We start from the raw sequence: 17,007 nt of genomic DNA, 5'->3' as shown, positions 1-17,007 counted from the left end.
TTCATCCAGTGAACTCTCCCTTAGTAGGATTCGAAGGAATGAAGGTACAATCAGTGGGAACTATTACTCTACCTATAGTGGTAAGAGCGTATCCATAGCAGATAGCCAAAGAAGTAAACTTCCTTGTCCTGGATTGCTCGTCTTCCTACAATGCCATCATTGGACGACCAACTCTGAATAGTTGGAAAGAAATGACATCCACCTACCACCTGTCTATCAAGTTCCCAACAGATTATGGAATAGGGCAAGTACAAGGAGATCAACTAGTAGCTAGGGAATGCTACTTAGCCATGTTGGCTATGGATGAGCATGTGCAGACGATGAATATAGAGGAAAGAAGGGTTGTTGCAAAGCCCACTGAAGTACTAGAACATATCCCTCTCGAAGAGGGTAATCCCGAGAAGTTTACCAGAATAAGAGCAAGTATGGACAATAAGACAAAGCAAGACCTCATCTAGTTCTTAAGAAATAGCATTGATGTTTTTGCGTGGAGTCATGAAGACATGCCAAGAATTGACCCAAGTGTCATTACTCATCAATTGAATGTGTATCCATCTTTCAAGTCTGTTCGTCAGAAAAAAAGAGTTTTTGCTCTTAAGCAAGATAATGCTATCAAGGAAGAGGTCCAGAAGTTAGTCACAACAGACTTTATTCGAGAAGTCTATTATCCAGATTGGTTATCCAACGTGGAGATGATCAATAATGCAAATGGCAAGTGAAGAATGTGTGTAGACTTCATTGATTTAAATAAGGCTTATCCCAAGGATAGTTATCCTTTGCCACGCATTGATCAATTAGTAGATTCAATGGCGGGTCATCAGTTGCTGAGCTTTGTGAATGCCTTCTCAAGGTATTATCAGATAAAGATGGATGAGGGAGATCAAGAGAAGACATCCTTCATTACCAGTCAAGGCCTGTTTTGCTAAAAGTTTATGCCCTTCGATTTGAAGAATGTAGGGGCAACCTATCAAAGGCTAGTTAACCATATGTTTAGTCCACAAATTGGACGGAATGTAGAAGTATATGTAGATGATATGTTGATGAAAAGCTGGGACGAGGACAAGCATCTGGATGGCTTTCAGGAGACCTTTGATACTTTGAGACGATATAACATGAAGTTGAATTCGAGCAAGTGTGCCTTCGGAGTTTCGTCAGGAAAATTTCTTGGGTTCATGGTTTCACATAGGGGAATTGAAGCAAATCTTGATAAAATCCAAGCGATACTAAATATGGAACCACCGAGGAATATCAAGGACATCTAATCTCTCACCGGACGAGTTGCAGCCCTTAACAGAGTTGTTTCAAAAGCAACTAACAAGTGTTTGCCATTTTTCAAGGTTCTCAAAAAGGCATTTGAATGGATGGACGAGTGTCAGAAGGCCTTCTAAGACCTTAAAGTCTATCCTACCACAACCCCCTTACTAAGTCCATCCATACCAGGTGAGGAGTTGTATTTGTACCTAGCAGTGTCCCCACATGTAGTAAGTTTAGCGCTAGTTAGAGAAGAAGGAAAGATACAGAAGCCTATTTATTATACAAGTCGAGCATTAAGAGGGGCTGGAGGATGGTATCCCATGATGGAAAAGCTGGCCTTTGCACTGGTAACAGCTTCCAGGAAATTAAGGCATTACTTCCAAGCTCATGTTATCAATGTCATGACAGATCATCCACTCAGGAAGGCAATGAACAAGTTGGAAGCCACATGACTATTGATACAGTGGGCCATTGAACTTAGTGAGTTCGATATCAAGTATCAACCTAGGAATGCAATAAAAGCCCAAGCCCTAGCAGATTTCATTGTAGAGTTTACTCCAAGCCATGGTGATTTAGATGAAGAAAATAAAACTAAGGCATGGATCATCCAAGTAGATGGGTCGTCCACACTATATGCAAGAGGAACAGTAGTTGTATTGAAATACCCAAAATGGGATAAGTTGAAGTATACAACTTGTCTGCAGTACCAAACAACCAACAATGAAGTCAAGTATGAAACCCTTCTTAAAAGGCTAGAATTGGCTAAGTCCTTAGGGGTAGAATCAATAGTCGTCCAAGGAGACTTTCAGTTAATCATAGGCAAAGTAAATGGAACACGTGAAGCAAAAGAAGAACGAATGAAAAAGTACCTCAGTAGGGTGAAATGCCTTATTAAGAAATTTAAAGAAGCCACTTTCATTCAAGTCCCAAGGGAAGAAAACATGGAAGCAAATGCTTTAGCAAAGGCAGCCTCCACAAATGGATCGGTGGACGAGCTTGATGAAGTCCAATACATGCCTAGCGTAGATCTTCCAGAGGTGTAGCAGATAGAAGGCCAAGGGAATTGGATGACCCCAATAATAGTTTTCTTAGGGGATGGAAGGCTTCTAGAAGAAAGAGATGAAGCCAGAAAGCTAAGGATTAGATCAACTAAATATGTCCTTATAGACGAGGTGTTGTACAAAGGAGGTTTTTCTTAACCTTACCTAAGGTGTTTGGCTCCAAATGAGGCAAACTACGTCTTAAGAGAAATTCACAAAGGAGCATATGGAAACCATTCAAGAGCAAGAGCCCTCGTTCACAAGGTCGTCCACGCAGGTTACTACTGGCCAACCATTCAAACAGATGCTAAGGCCTATGTAAAGGTGTGTGATCAGTGTCAATGCTTCAGTAACGTCCCTAGACAACCGTCAGAGTATCCCACCCTAATGATGGCTTTATGGCCCTTTGCATAAAGGGGATTGGATATTTTGGGTCCCTTTCCAATGGGAACTAGACAAATGAAGTTTCTAGTAGTAGGGATTGATTACTTCACTAAGTGGGTGGAAGCTGAACCTTTAGCAAAAATCACACAACAAAATGTAAAAAACTTTGTTTGGAAGAGCATTGTGTGCCAATTTAGGGTACCTAGGGTACTGGTGTCAGATAATGGACAACAATTCGATAACACACCCTTCAGAGATTTCTGCGAGCAACTTGGAATCAAAAATCATTATTCCTCACCTTCCCACCCGCAAGCAAATGGACAAGCAGAAGTAGCAAATCGATCCTTGTTGAAGATCATCAAGGCTCGACTTGAGGGGGCAAAGGAAGTATGGCCAGACGAGCTACCAGATGTTCTATGAGCTTACAACTATGAGGACCCCCACAGGGGAAACTCCTTTTAAATTAGCCTATAGAAGTGAAGCAATCATAACTATAGAAGTACACGTGGCTAGTCACAAGGTGATGAAGTACTAGGATAAGGAGAATGAAGAACAACTTCATCTTAACCTCGATTTAATAGACGAGGTAAGGATGGAGGTAGAGCAGAGAACAGCAAAGTATAAAAACCTCATGGCTAGAAAGTAAGATGCAGTGGTGAAACCCAGGTGCTTTAACATTGGGGACTTTGTCCTAAAAAGGGTCTCTTTAGCAACCAGGAACCCAACTCATGGGAAACTGGGGCCTAACTAGGAAGGACCTTACAGGGTTATTAATTGCAAGAGGCAAGTATCATAGTACTTGGAAGCCCTAGATGGAAGAAAGCTGGAACACCCTTGGAACGTTGAGCATTTAAGGAAATATTACCAGTGAGGTATCATCCTAGATGAGCATCATATTAGACGATCATTCTGGACGAGTCAAAGTTTGTCGTTTTCCGTTACTTATGTTTACTTGTATTTGTTTTTAGTAATATATGTTGCTTAGTATTTTAATTCCCTAAAAAAGTGTTAGTTTCTAACTTAAGCACTGTCTAAGGACAAGTTTATGATAGACGAAGTCATGTACTTAAGGCACTAGCTTCTAAGCATGTGCCATGCTTGTGGACAATGTTTATGTTATGTTTGAATTCCCAATATATATATTGTTGTGTGAAATTCTAACTTTCATGTTATTTTCATTTAAACTAATCCACAACAAGGCTATAGGCACAAGACGAGTAAAATCTCTAGACACTGGGATGTAACATCTATAAGCTTTTTATAAGGATAAAGCAAAGAAAAATAAACCTAAGGTACACTCGTCTAATAAATGGACGAGGTAAACCCTAAGGTATATTTGTCTATTCAATTAACAAAATAAAGCCTAAGGTATATTCCTCCAAATAATGGACGAGAAAAAAAAACGTGCACAAAAATATTCAAAATCCATGGATAAACCTGACCAATTAAACAATCCATTTTCTGGACGAGTAAATGCTGGAAAACGTCTTGCCCAAAGACGAAGATTAAGCGAGCTATAAGTTAAACTTATAGACAAAAAGTTGGCAAAAGAAATTCCATTCATAGACGAGTTACACGTGCAAAATATAGTGAATGGAATGTTGAGCATAAAAAGTTGTCCGAATATGGACGAACTGAATGCCTTCACAAAGTGGACATACCACACAAGCCATTAGACATTACACGGACGATATAAACAAAAGAAAACTCATCGATGAACAAAGTATAACATGTCCAATAAATAATAAAGAATGAAGATGGAAACAAACATTCATTCATAAATATCTAAAAGGGTAGACAACCATAGTCCAAAAACCCTTATAAAGTTAGCCTAAAAGGCAATTGTATCAAGAAAAACATGGACGAGTCAAATGTACTTAAATAAATTCAAATGGTCCAAAACAATGGACCTTATATTTAAATATATAAAAAGAAAGGGAAATAAATTATGACAAGATAAAATTTCAAACATCTTCTATTGAGGTGGGTTCTCTCTAGAATTAGGCTCGTCCTGAGCAGACTAAGTAGTGGCATCATTCTCAATCTTGGCATCCTCAGAACTCGTCTGAAGGAGAGAGCTTGCAACACCAGTATTGAGCTTGATGGAGCTAAAGTCAACTTCAAGGAAGTGTTCTTCAGTGTCTATACGGAAATCCTTAAAGCCAACAGCGTAGTTCCTGTCTAAAAGGACGATAAACTGACTGGAAGCTTTGAACTCCTCAATAGCATCTTCTTTGGCCTTTTTAAGAAGGGCGCGCAGCTCATCATTCCCTTTCTAAAGATGGTCAAGACGAGTATCCTTTTTGACGATGTCAGCCATGATTGTATGTTATATGCATACTAGTGTGTGTGTGAGTTAGGATACAAAGTGTTGAACATGTTTTTAATAAGATTAAGACGTAAGACACAATGATAGGAGGCCAATCTTAAGATTGGGCGATCTTGGGTGCCTAACATCTTCCTAAGAACGTACCTAAACTCTGAACTCATACTTTGGTAGTAAGATCAAAGGTCCTTCCTCGAGAGGACGCTATATATATGGTTCCTAGACCATTGCAAAAACTAGGAGAAAATGGGCAAATGCCCCTTTCAAAAAAAAAAATCTAGCATTTTGCCCTCTTTCCCAAACTAATTAGGGAAATGCCACTCTTTTGAAACTCAATTTTCTCAAAATCGAGTTATAAAAAAAAAAAAAAAAAAAAAATCTGGAGTCCTATAGTGACGTTTTAAGGAACCTATAGTGACATTTTAAGGACCTATAGTGGCGTTTTGTAATCCGATCTCCATGAAGTCGAGTTACATGCAATTTTTTTTCTTTTTTTTACTTACAACTCGACTTCATGAATATCGGATTACAAAACGCCACTATAAGTCCTTAAAACGTCACTATAGGCTCCTTAAAAACGTTACTATAGGGCTTAACTCGATTTTGAGAAAATCGAGTTTCAAAAGAGGGGCATTTCCCTAATTAATTTGGGAAAGATGGCAAAATGCTGGATTGTTTTTTTGAAAGGGGCAAAAGCCTATTTTTTCCCAAAAACTAAGTAGCAACTTCAAAAACCCCTTGTGTCCATAACGGGTACAAAATAAAGTGTGTATGATACTGATGGACCAATCAAGGAGCATATTAGGCAAGGATAGAGGACCAAAATAGGCCTTCGCATCGCCTTCAAAGATGCCTTGTTGCCAATGCTCCTAGACTACAATTTCAACTGCCTATTGGAGAGCAACTGTTTCAACTTGGAGGGAAGAGCAAAAGAGACTACCTTTGTCGCATACTCTAATTACCTCGCCTCTATGGCATCTAGCAATAGTAGCCAATGTTGATCTTGACCCTGACAAAGCAGCATTGGCGTTGATTTTGATCTAACCCAAAGGATGAGGAGTCCACATGGGGAGGTTTAGAGATGCAGGGATGGCTGTAGCTGACACCATCTTCGAGTATTCAAGGAACTTGGTTTGAATATTGTGGATTGACTAGGGAATATCTATGTGCCCCTATTGGAAGTGACGTGATTCCTCAAACACTAAATCTCGTCCACAGTGTGAGCCATATTAAGGGAGATAAGCCATTGATCGTGACTAGGAAGGGGTGAGTTGGGAGGTTCCATGATCAGCTTGACAAAGCTTCCAATGAAGGGAAGGAGGCTTGTATCAAATCTGAACCCCCAGCATGCGGATAGCCATATAGCTCTAGCTAGGACGGACATTGAAGGAAAATGTGCACGCTTGGTTTTGATTCATTTTTGCAGAGCACACATCTAGGATCGATATGATCCAACTTTGCATCAAATTTTCTTTGCAATTTTGAGTGACCCTAAACTAATGCCGCTCATCCCCTTACTACTAGCTTTTATTTAACTAAAATATACTTTTTGACTCTTAATGTTTAGGAAGATATATATATATATATTTTGTCCCTTAGGTTTCAAAATTTTTTATTTTAGCTCTTCATATTTGATTTTATTTTCATATTTATATATTCTCTCCGTCCCAGTTTATTTGTCCTCTATTCCATTTTGGGATGTCTCAAAATATTATCCTGATCCTTAAAATAAAAATCATTAATTTACTAATGTTCTCATTATATCTCTACTTTATTTTCAAGACTATTTGAAAAGAAAACTAACAAATATTTTTTTTAAATTAATCTAATTGGGACACCTTTTTAGTTATCTCATTAATAATAACTCTTTAAAAAAAAAGCTGATAAATTTATTTAAGGATAATTTTGTAAATTTATACATTTTTATAAGATAGATAAGATAATAAATGATGTTCCCTTAAAAAGTTTGACTTTTCAAACAGGACAAATAAATTGGGACCGGAGAATATATTAGAATTACCATTGCCCATTTCCATTAGTATTATGATGGTCCATAATTGATTTGTTGCTTACAATAATAAAATTACAATATTTTAAAATTAGTATTTTAGGAAATAGTCAAATATGAAGACACTTAAATTAATGGAAATAACGACAGGCCAATATAAAAACAAGATTAAACATTTTTTTTTTTTAAATGTTAAAAATGAAAATTCAGAAACATTGAAGGACCAAAAATATGTTTTAAGTAGTGTATTTAATTATTAACATCTCCATCGAAGCGCAAAGACGTAAAAAGAGAGCACAGACAATAATAATTCCTACTCCGCTCGCTCGCTCATCGTCTCCTCCTCCCAATCCCAATCCCAATCCAAACTCGATATTTTTGGGATTCGACTTGGAAACCTCTTCTCTCTCCATCTCAATCTGGAACTGGACCCCACACAATCGACGGTTGGAATCCCGAGAGACTTGATGATCGACGGCAGTGATTAAATTAAAACGAAAAACAAAAAAACAATAGTCAAAGAGAAGAAACGGTTGCACGTGGAATTGGAGCAGCTGATCAGGAATTGCAGCAGTTGGTTTAGAACTCCGAGGACGAGGAGACGAAGGTACCGTAATAGTAGTATAGAAAATAAAGTTTGATTGCAAAGTTAGTTGATTTTTAGTAATTACTACTACGTCTTTAATTCTTCATTTCTAAAATTAATACACTCACCCCTCTTGTAATCGGAATTGGAGGGAGCTCTTTAATTTGTTTGGCTGCTCAGGCTCAGAAAGATAATTGAATTTCGACTTCAAGCACCTGATTTGACTTTTAGAGTTCACTAGTTGGACTAAAATTTATCTAAACACCGTTTCAATTATCTTTCTTTGTCTTTAAATTTTAACTTTCGTTTCGGTTTCTCACCAGCCAAACTCTGGGTTATCTTGTTTGTTGTATGAACTTTGTTTGGCTGCAGAGAAAATTCTCAGCAGCCAAACGGGGGGTAGGTTTGTTTGTTCGTTCGTTCGTTCTGCGTTTATTAATTGTACCAACTCTTGTTTGGCTGCTGAGAAAAATGATAGAATTGACCGAGGCTATTAGGACTTTTGTCTAAGCAGCGGTGAATTACCATTTTTTTTTTTTTTTTACCCTTTGTTTTCTCAGTTGCTAAACGCAGGGTTAGTTTATTTTCAGTTCTAGGTAATTGTTAGTTATTATTTGATATATATATATATATATCTATTGATAGGCTTGGATACAAGTTACACCTTGTGTAATTCTAAGCAATATTACACTAACCAATAATTTGTTATTAAATTAATATTTTGAAAATCCAACCGTTGAATTACATGTTCTATATGTTCTTAACATGCATGCCAATTTTCATATCAATCGAATGTTATCTACCATTTTATTTATAAACTTATTTTTTATGTATTATTTGAAACTACAAAAATTTGAATTTTAACAATTGATTAATGACATGACTATTAATTTTTTATCACCTCAAAATTTTGCAAGCATGAAGAATATACGAAGATAATGTAATCTAACGGTGGATTTGTCAACATTCGTATCCAATTAAAAAATATTGAGTGGTATAATATTACTTAAAGTTACACAAGGTATAACTTGGACCCAATCCATATATAGAAGATTCTGAATCCTTGTTGTTCAAGTAATTGTTACTAAATTGGTTAACATATGTGGGAATTATGGTTTTTAGTAGTTGTTTTATGTATGTGTGGGCAAGAGACTGGTGAATAATTGTACAATTTTCGTTACTTTGCCTTTGCCTTTGCCTTTGTCAGTGCGTAAACGTTGCAAACAGTAAAGGAGGAGGGTTGCGTTTGGACAATGGTCTCTATAAATTTTAGTTATTTTATTATAAATGGATGATGATGGATCCTTGGTAGTGGAAGACTTAAAACAATCTAATCTAGGTAGAAAAAGTTTAAAAAGACATGTTAATTACGGAGGTGACAAATAAAATAATACGATTATTGATAGGATGAATTAGTGGAGAAGAATACATGTGATGTGGCTGAATTCAATTAGTCTGTTGAGGATCCATAAGTAACTTGAAGTTGAAAGTTCTGGGACTAAGGCTTTTTTGTTGGTTGTTTGCTGTTTGACATGGTAAATTTGAAGAATATGATTTGTTCAATGTTATTGCATTCCTACTATATGAAACTTATTATTGATCATAGTTACTCGTATGGTATTTAAAATCTTGTGTGGTTTATTCTCAAATTACTTAGTCCTTTACAAAGATAAATCATATGAATCGGAATGGTATAATTGGAAGATTTTACTGTCTTAAGAATGAAATTCTAAAAGGATGACATGAGTTATGAGTACAAGCCATCTTCCATTATTTGTGTGGTTAGTATAATTTCCAATTGGGCCTCATTGCAAGTTATTAATATGTTCTTGTTTATGTAAGTTTCTTTTTTATGGAATCTTTTCAGGTCTGAACAACTGGTAGCATGTGGGATTTCAATCACAGTAAGGACATCCTGAGTTAAATTGAACTCTTCTGTTTCCACTACCAATTATCAGATTCACATGATTTCTTCGGGGGAATGTGCACCAGATGAAGGTGCTTCAGATAAAATGCAGCATAGACAGAGCTCTGATGGTGGAATTGCATTGGATCAGATACCTGATGATGGACTTCAAGCAAAACAATCAGATCAAGAAGCAGGCACTCCCTCGTCAATACCTGAGAAAGCTTCACAGGCACCTCATGCTGCAGTTCAGACAAGTCAATCAGATCAAGAGCAAAGTCCTTCCTCTATAATTTCTGAGAAAGGATCACAGGCCCGTGATCCTAGTAACCTTACATCACAATCGGGTCAGGAAGGAAGCACACCATCTGTAATTCGTGAGAAAGTGGTGACAGAAGATGGATATAATTGGCGGAAATATGGACAGAAACTTGTTAAAGGAAATGAATTTATACGGAGTTATTACAAATGTACACATTCAAGGTGTCTGGTGAAAAAGCAACTGGAACGGACACATGGGGGGCAGATTATTGATGCTACCTACTTTGGTCAGCATGTTCATCCCAAACCTGAACTTATTGTCCCTGGATCTGTTGGTTTAGCCTTGTCCGTTGTAGATGAAAAACCAAATGAGCCTTCTTCAATTGGTGCGACAGGTGAGAAAGACATATCTTCAATATCTAGTTTTGTTCCATTAATGAAAAAGTGCTTGATTTATTTTGTGACCTCGTATTTTGAAGACAAATCATTGGTTGAGTATGGCCAAACACCTCATCAAATGAAGCCAGTAGATGCCTCTCCATCTCGGTGTTCAATAGTTGCAGTAAGTGATGACATGAAAGGGGCACTTTCACAAACAAGTAGGATAAGGAATGAGGTTGTTGATGATGATCTAGACTCAAAAAGACGGTATGTTAATGAACTAGGTACTTCAAATTTCTTGTCTACTAGTAGATATTTGAACTAACTCTTTTGAACTGCCAAAAATTGAAATTATTAAACAGGAAAAAGGAAGAGTGTAATGTTGCCGTTTCAGCGGAGAAGCCTAGTGGTGAACCACGTTCTGTTGTTCAGACTTTGAGTGAGGTTGATATTGTAAATGATGGCTACCGCTGGCGCAAATATGGGCAGAAAATGGTGAAAGGCAATCCAAACCCGAGGTATTTAACAATTTCAATGTTTATATACAGTTTCAGACTCTTTATATAATTCCTGCTCGTAGATTTTGGATTACTGGAAATTGAAGATCTTGTCAGTGTGGTTTGCCTTTCTGCTCATGGGTTTTGGATTATCGGAAATTTAAAACTCTTGTCACTGTGATTGTTACAGCTACTTGATATCGTCACAACTAATGTATATCGTGCAAATATCTAGGCAGGAGCAGAGATATAGTTGGTGATCCTTTTTTGTTGGATTGATATAACACCCCATTAATTTCCTCTATTGTAATTTTCATTTCTTAAGGAGTAATTTATCATGCCTTGGTTGAAAGATTAGAAGGATAAGATTATGGACATTTTAGAATGCTAGTCTCTTTTAGAATGGGGCAGCCACAAATTCAGGCCACTATAGTATCTGCAAGCTCTCTCCAATTTAATATCTTGCTTGTGGTTTTGATTGGTTGTCTTCTTTGGCGTGTCTTTCAGAGAGGGCTGTGAACCTAATGGCTTCTTTATAGTTGTTTGCTATTAGAGCTTCTTTGGTATTTTGGGTTTGTAATCCTCTTTGACTTACTGGAAAGTGCTTTTTTTGTTTAACTTTTTTGTTCCCAAAGATTATGTCATTCCTGGATGGCTTCAAAATTAGCACCGTTAGTTCCAATGCTATTAGTCATAGAAAGTTTCCCTTTCATTTGAATATAAGGGTAGATTAGTGATAAATCAAATGTGAAAATATAGGTAAATTAGTGATAATACTTTGCAATCAAGTTTTATACTGACTCTAGTTTTGCAATCGGTTTATGCAGGAGTTACTACAGATGCTCAAATTCTGGATGCCCGGTTAAAAAACACGTAGAGAGGGCATCTCATGATCCAAAAGTGGTTATAACTACATATGAGGGACAACATGACCACGACATGCCTGCTGCAAGGATTGTTACCCATAATACAGCTGGATCACATGTTCACACAACAGCCCATAACGGTGAGGCAGGCACTAAATCAGAGGAAGTAGATGCTGTTTGCACTGAAGATGAGGAACTGAAGGACAAGCGTAGTAGAACTAAATCAGAAATGAATGGCAAGCCAGGGATTGAGACAAATATAAACGAGCGACAAACGCCAAATCCAGAACCTGTCCAAAGCTGATTCATGATGCTGTTTCTGGTTGCGGCAAGTCAAAGCCTGTATGGACGATGTTTATTCACATGGATTGGGATGGACATGTAGCTTATAGGAATGCTAGAAGAGCACCAACAGGTGTTTTAAAATATGTGTCAAATAACAACAGTACAACACAGAATTTTTCTGAATTTATAATATATATGATAGATGTTTTAGTATTTTCTTGTTAATAACATTGATGCATATTTTTTATTTTTCTGTTTTTTCTTCTCCTGCTTTTATTGTGTGTTGCTATGTATCTTGACAGGGAAGATAGTTCCAATATATCACTGATCTGACAAAAACTATACATAATGCCTTTGAAGGATTATAAGCACAAGCCATAAGCAATGCCTGTGAATTATTCCATAACTAAGTGCGGCCAGTGATTTGATTGTTTCCACAACTACGTACGGTCTACCAAAAACATGCTCAGGATTGGTTTGCTTATGATGCGGTGACTTTGACTAACGCGTATTTCCCCATGCTAGTTTGAGGGAAACATTCAGTCATGGCTCAATTTAATCAGCACAAGTAAAGCCGTTTCAAGCACGTTGAGGGGCTGACTTATTGAAGCCCGCCTCTTGCTCATGCTCAAGTACCTTAAATCTTAATCATGTGGCTTCTTCCAAAATCAATATTTTATTTTCTTGAAAAAGACATAAATTTATGTCAAAGCACATCGATGATTAAATTCTGCAATTGCACCAGAATGCCATTCTCTCTGAGCCAGCAAACAATAACATTCAGGGCATTAAATTGGTCTAAATGAAAATGGCCATTTTGGATTTATAAAAGAGTACACACGTTGACAGCACCTTCTTTAGAGCTGTCGATAAGGTAAAAACACAACAAAAGCACTAGTTCTACCGCAGCTTTCGATGCTGATTCCTAAAAAATGTCTCAATTGTGCTCTGTAGGTTCACTTCCACGCACAAGAAGCAACCAAGTCTCTGTCCATCCAGCCAAGATACAGAGCTCCGTCTCGTTCTTGAAGCCTATATTTGTTACAGTAGTTCTCCAGCAGTGTTTTAATGGTAGCATTCACCAAGGAGCTTAAAGGGTAAGGAGTAAATCCCGCCATTTTGAACCGTGACCTCCACTTACCAAGAAGCTCATGGCGTTCCACCCTCTCAGGCCCCTCACATGCTAATATGTTAACCACCTCCCTTGCCAAGCAGTGCTGCTCAACATTGATTCGCTCCTTGTGCTCCCTTGGAAGGGTCACATCAATCGACTCAAACATAGCAGTGTAGTAGCTCAGCGTTTCAAGGAACCGCGGATAGAATGCAGCAGTATTCGTGTTAGATTCTTGCTCAACAAGGGTAACCACCTTTGGAGACAGGCTCTTGACCAGCCTCAGCAGCCTGTCCCGATGATTCTGGGTGCTGACACTTTCATCTGGCATGTGATGGAGCATAAAAGCGAAGTTCACAGCCAGAGCTTCCCCTGGTCGAACTCCAAGATTTTCTAGCTGAACCTCACAACCAGACACAGCCACAGCATGGAACTCAAATGGCACCTTAAAAGACTCCGCAAGCTTAGATAGCCTCTTTCCCACAATATTTAGACCTCCTCCACGAGCATAAGCTGACATGGAATCATCAATACCTGTTATGCGGATGTGGGGTGGCCCACCAGGCCTAGATGCAAAAGCCTGGATTAAAGTAAGCCATTGACTCCCCTGAGCAATTTGGAAATCAATTATGTGAACTCTCTTTTCATCCTTCATGGCTTCTGCAATAGCTCCATTGGCAGACATATACCCAAATTTGAAGTAAGGGCAAACCTCATAAAGAATGTGCATATAAGAGAGGAGATCCTTGCTTTCTGGTTCTTTACATTTCAATGCCTTGCAAATCGTACTCCCTGAAGAGGCCAACCGCGCAACAAGCCCTTCCAACATGTATGCTCCCAACCTTTGAATTGGTTCACCAGCAACTGACACCATTTGACGTAATTCATCCATCAACCAATGTGCCATTAACAGATCATTATCTGATACTGCTTTTGCACAGAAGATAAGGATCTGCTTTAAGTTCCTATTAGAAATTGCTTCCATTACTTGTCTACAGCTGTCCATTTCCAGTGAAGTATTGTTTATACCATTCTGGAAGGAATTATCATAGCTATCAAGAAAATTGCAATCAGGACCCAGCATTACATTGCAATCAGGACCCAGCATTACATTTTCCAGTTCTTTCAGTTTGTGCTTGAAATCATGTACTTCATCAGTTATGCAGGACCCACTTATTGGAGAGCCATAGGTATTATCAGGGGAATAGTGTGGGTCGGCAGTGTATGAATGAGAATCTTGCTGAGACATCGGGCTACCATTGGGCGAGAAACTGACAGTTGATGGGGAATTATGAACAGCATAGCTACCATTTGCCGAGGATGACTCCAAAGTGCAATACCGCTCATAGAAATTCTGAGCCAGGTAGTTGTTGGATGCTTGGCTGCTATCATTGTAGTATGGCTGACAGTCAAATGTTTGAAATTGAGGCAAGCAGTTGGCCTCAACTTCTCGAATTGGTTGATAGTACAATCCGTTGGACATGCCTGAAATTCTGAGCCGTTGTGATGCTTGCATTGAAGAATAACTTGCTCACAGAGTCTGCCAGGTCCCTCAACAGAGTCTGTACAGGGAGTCTTTTCAGGGTAGGGCTGTTTTGGAACTCAACTGAAATCAACTGGCCATAAGTTGGCCTCTTCTTCACTGTTATTTGGTGCTCATGGCAGCAACATAGAAAGCCTTGAATTTTCTTTCATAATGCAGCACTTGTCTAAATTTTTGAATGAGTTCTTCTCTGTTGACAAGATACATACAGATTTGAGTAATTTGCATAAATAAGTAACAAGATCATATGGTAACTTTCAGAGAATGACCAAAAACACACACACACACACATGGATGGAATCCTGTGGCAGCATTTGTAAGTGAGTATATCCTAATTTACTTCAGAGAGGAAGTGGCTGTTATATTGTTCATCTCAATAATCCACAAATATCCAGTACTTCTAGGGCATATAAATAACAATTATTCCCCTAAAATATTTCTCCTTCTTCCTTAAATTTCTTCAATCATATCAATTGTAGACAAACTACAGAAACTGTAATCTCTGCATTTTATTAATCTCAGTTAGATAGACTCGAATAATTAAGTGGTCAAATTTTGTAAAACATAGAATTCCAAATGCAAGTCAATATTTCGTGCTCTTTAATTTTATAACACAAATATCACAATCGTTCACATTCATATAGTGTCACACCAATTAGTCAGTGATTTACCTTCCTTTCTCCCTTCAAGGTTATCTTAACCCTGATACCAAAAATCAAGGAGTAACCACTTCACAGATTTATTCAATTCCAAGATAAGTAGATACAAAGTTGAAGAACTAGATAAGATGTCATTCTCTAGAACTAACTCACAATGAAAAACAATTAAGGTTAGACAGTCTTATATTCTCTTTAAACCCCACCCCCCAACACCCCCCCCCCCCCCCCCCTCGGCGCTATTACCACAGAATGCATCCTCCATTCCCTCTCTGCATTAAAAGTTACCAAATCTTCCTTCAGCTCATAAAATTCATCCAATTTGATCACGATCTTAGCAAGCAAATAAATTATAAGGAACTGTCCAACTAAATGCGTACAATCCTTAAGAAAGAAATGGCAATTTGAAAGATCATACGATGTAAAAAAGGATCTGAAGTTCAGTATACAATTCAACATATAGATTAACACCCACAAGAGGAAATAAACCATGAACCACATTTCACCCACAAAGTCATCAGCAATCCTCCTCTGACATAAAACAAGGTATTCATCCCTAGCCACAGCACCACAACATTGGAATTGGTTTAAAATCAATGAAACAAAAAAGAAAAAGACAAATGAAAAACTTGTATGCCTCAAGCCAATGACATCCCTCATAAACATGCGAATCCTACTTCACAAAAGGAAAACCATACAATCAAAAAATAAGTTCAGTTCCAATTATCTCATTACCATAATTGGTCATCAAATCTCTCTCACACACACACTACCACACTGGCATTCCAAGTAAGAGCCATTTAGAGAGGAAAAAAAAGGTTCAAGCTTCAATCTTTGAAATCATGAAACAAATATAGATAATAATAAAAACAGAGCAAACACCAAAAGAGAAAAAAAAAATGCATGATAGCTTTTAAAGATCCAACACCAAACCATTTTGAGAAATACTGAAACATGTTTGAGAAAAAGAGTTGGGCCTCAATATTTTGCCTCAAAGAAGTGATTTTTACATACCCAGTAGTAGTAAAATCAGAGACAAAGCAGAGAAGAACTGAAGGAAAAGAAATAAGAGCAAGTGAATTATTAATAATAAGGGTTGAATAGTTTCAGTTTCAGTCTCAGTTTCAAAATCATATCAATATGAGTTTGCTGACAAAAACCCACCTTGCTTCAGAGGAAATTTCAAGGTTGGAATTCCACCTTCCACCACAGACCAAAGTCTCTGAGTCAGATAGAGAGAATGGTCTCCTCAGGCCAAAACCATCTGTCTATGGACTCTCTATTAAAATAAGTCAATTAGCAAAAGACCTGTAATTAATTAGAAAATACTAATCTGCCACTTGTACGTGTTGATCTTTTAAGGACTTATTTGTTTTAGCTTAAAATCTTAATTCAATTATTGTCATCATTTTTTTATAGAAATTATTGTGCACTTTAGCATTTTACGCTCCTTTTTAAAGTATAATTATGTTTTTTTTTTTTTTAATTTATTTCTTTTAAAATATAAGTCAATAAAAATAAGATCATGATGGCATCTATTATGATTTAATTAATTCAGTTTATTTTTTTGGATATATATATATATATATATATATTTTTTTTTTTTAAAGAAAAAAAATATTTTATATATTTATAAGTATATATACCTTAAACTCAACTTATTTCTATCTCACTAAAATAAATTATATCAAACACACACTTACCTCTGTTTTTTTTTTTTTTTTCTTTTTTGTTGAAAAGGACACACTTACCTCTTAATCATATAAATAATACAAATTACATAAGTGCTATATTTACAGTTCATTGAGTTTTGTTAAATGATAATTTTTTTTCTTTTTTTTTTCTGAGAAAGAAGCAAGAATATCATGACAAAAATGTGTATAGGTATTAAAAAATGAGTTGA

At 37.1% G+C, this 17,007-nt stretch overlaps 2 protein-coding genes across 2 annotated transcripts; one reads left to right on the top strand and one right to left on the bottom strand.

Moving 5' to 3' along the window:
• The first annotated feature begins 7,283 nt into the window (after positions 1–7,283).
• Positions 7,284–12,007, top strand: LOC126695207 (WRKY transcription factor 1-like). Its single transcript, XM_050391873.1, has 5 exons — positions 7,284–7,619; positions 9,466–10,160; positions 10,245–10,413; positions 10,509–10,664; positions 11,471–12,007. The coding sequence occupies exons 2-5, from the start codon at positions 9,563–9,565 to the stop codon at positions 11,811–11,813; spliced, it is 1,266 nt and encodes a 421-aa protein (XP_050247830.1). The 5' UTR covers positions 7,284–7,619; positions 9,466–9,562; the 3' UTR covers positions 11,814–12,007.
• Positions 12,008–12,587: 580 nt separating this feature from the next.
• On the bottom strand, positions 12,588–16,373 carry LOC126695206 (scarecrow-like transcription factor PAT1). The gene is made up of 2 exons (XM_050391872.1): positions 16,269–16,373; positions 12,588–14,638 (listed from the first exon to the last, which is right to left on the bottom strand). The coding sequence occupies exon 2, from the start codon at positions 14,419–14,421 to the stop codon at positions 12,751–12,753; it is 1,671 nt and encodes a 556-aa protein (XP_050247829.1). The 5' UTR covers positions 14,422–14,638; positions 16,269–16,373; the 3' UTR covers positions 12,588–12,750.
• Positions 16,374–17,007: the final 634 nt, after the last annotated feature.

The sequence above is a fragment of the Quercus robur genome, chromosome 8, assembly GCF_932294415.1.
Source record: "Quercus robur chromosome 8, dhQueRobu3.1, whole genome shotgun sequence".
NCBI classification, from domain to species: domain Eukaryota; kingdom Viridiplantae; phylum Streptophyta; class Magnoliopsida; order Fagales; family Fagaceae; genus Quercus; species Quercus robur.
This window is presented reverse-complemented; position numbering and strand designations above follow the sequence as displayed.

What these genes read in the sequence shown, in the direction of transcription:
- LOC126695207 (XM_050391873.1), top strand. Translation starts at nt 9,563, where the DNA reads ATGATTTCTTCGGGGGAATGTGCACCAGATGAAGGTGCTTCAGATAAA. An exon ending in GATCTAGACTCAAAAAGACG is followed by an intron (nt 10,414 to 10,508) that starts GTATGTTAATGA and finishes ATTATTAAACAG; the next exon opens with GAAAAAGGAAGAGTGTAATG. An exon ending in AAAGGCAATCCAAACCCGAG is followed by an intron (nt 10,665 to 11,470) that starts GTATTTAACAAT and finishes CGGTTTATGCAG; the next exon opens with GAGTTACTACAGATGCTCAA.
- LOC126695206 (XM_050391872.1), bottom strand. Translation starts at nt 14,421, where the DNA reads ATGCAAGCATCACAACGGCTCAGAATTTCAGGCATGTCCAACGGATTG.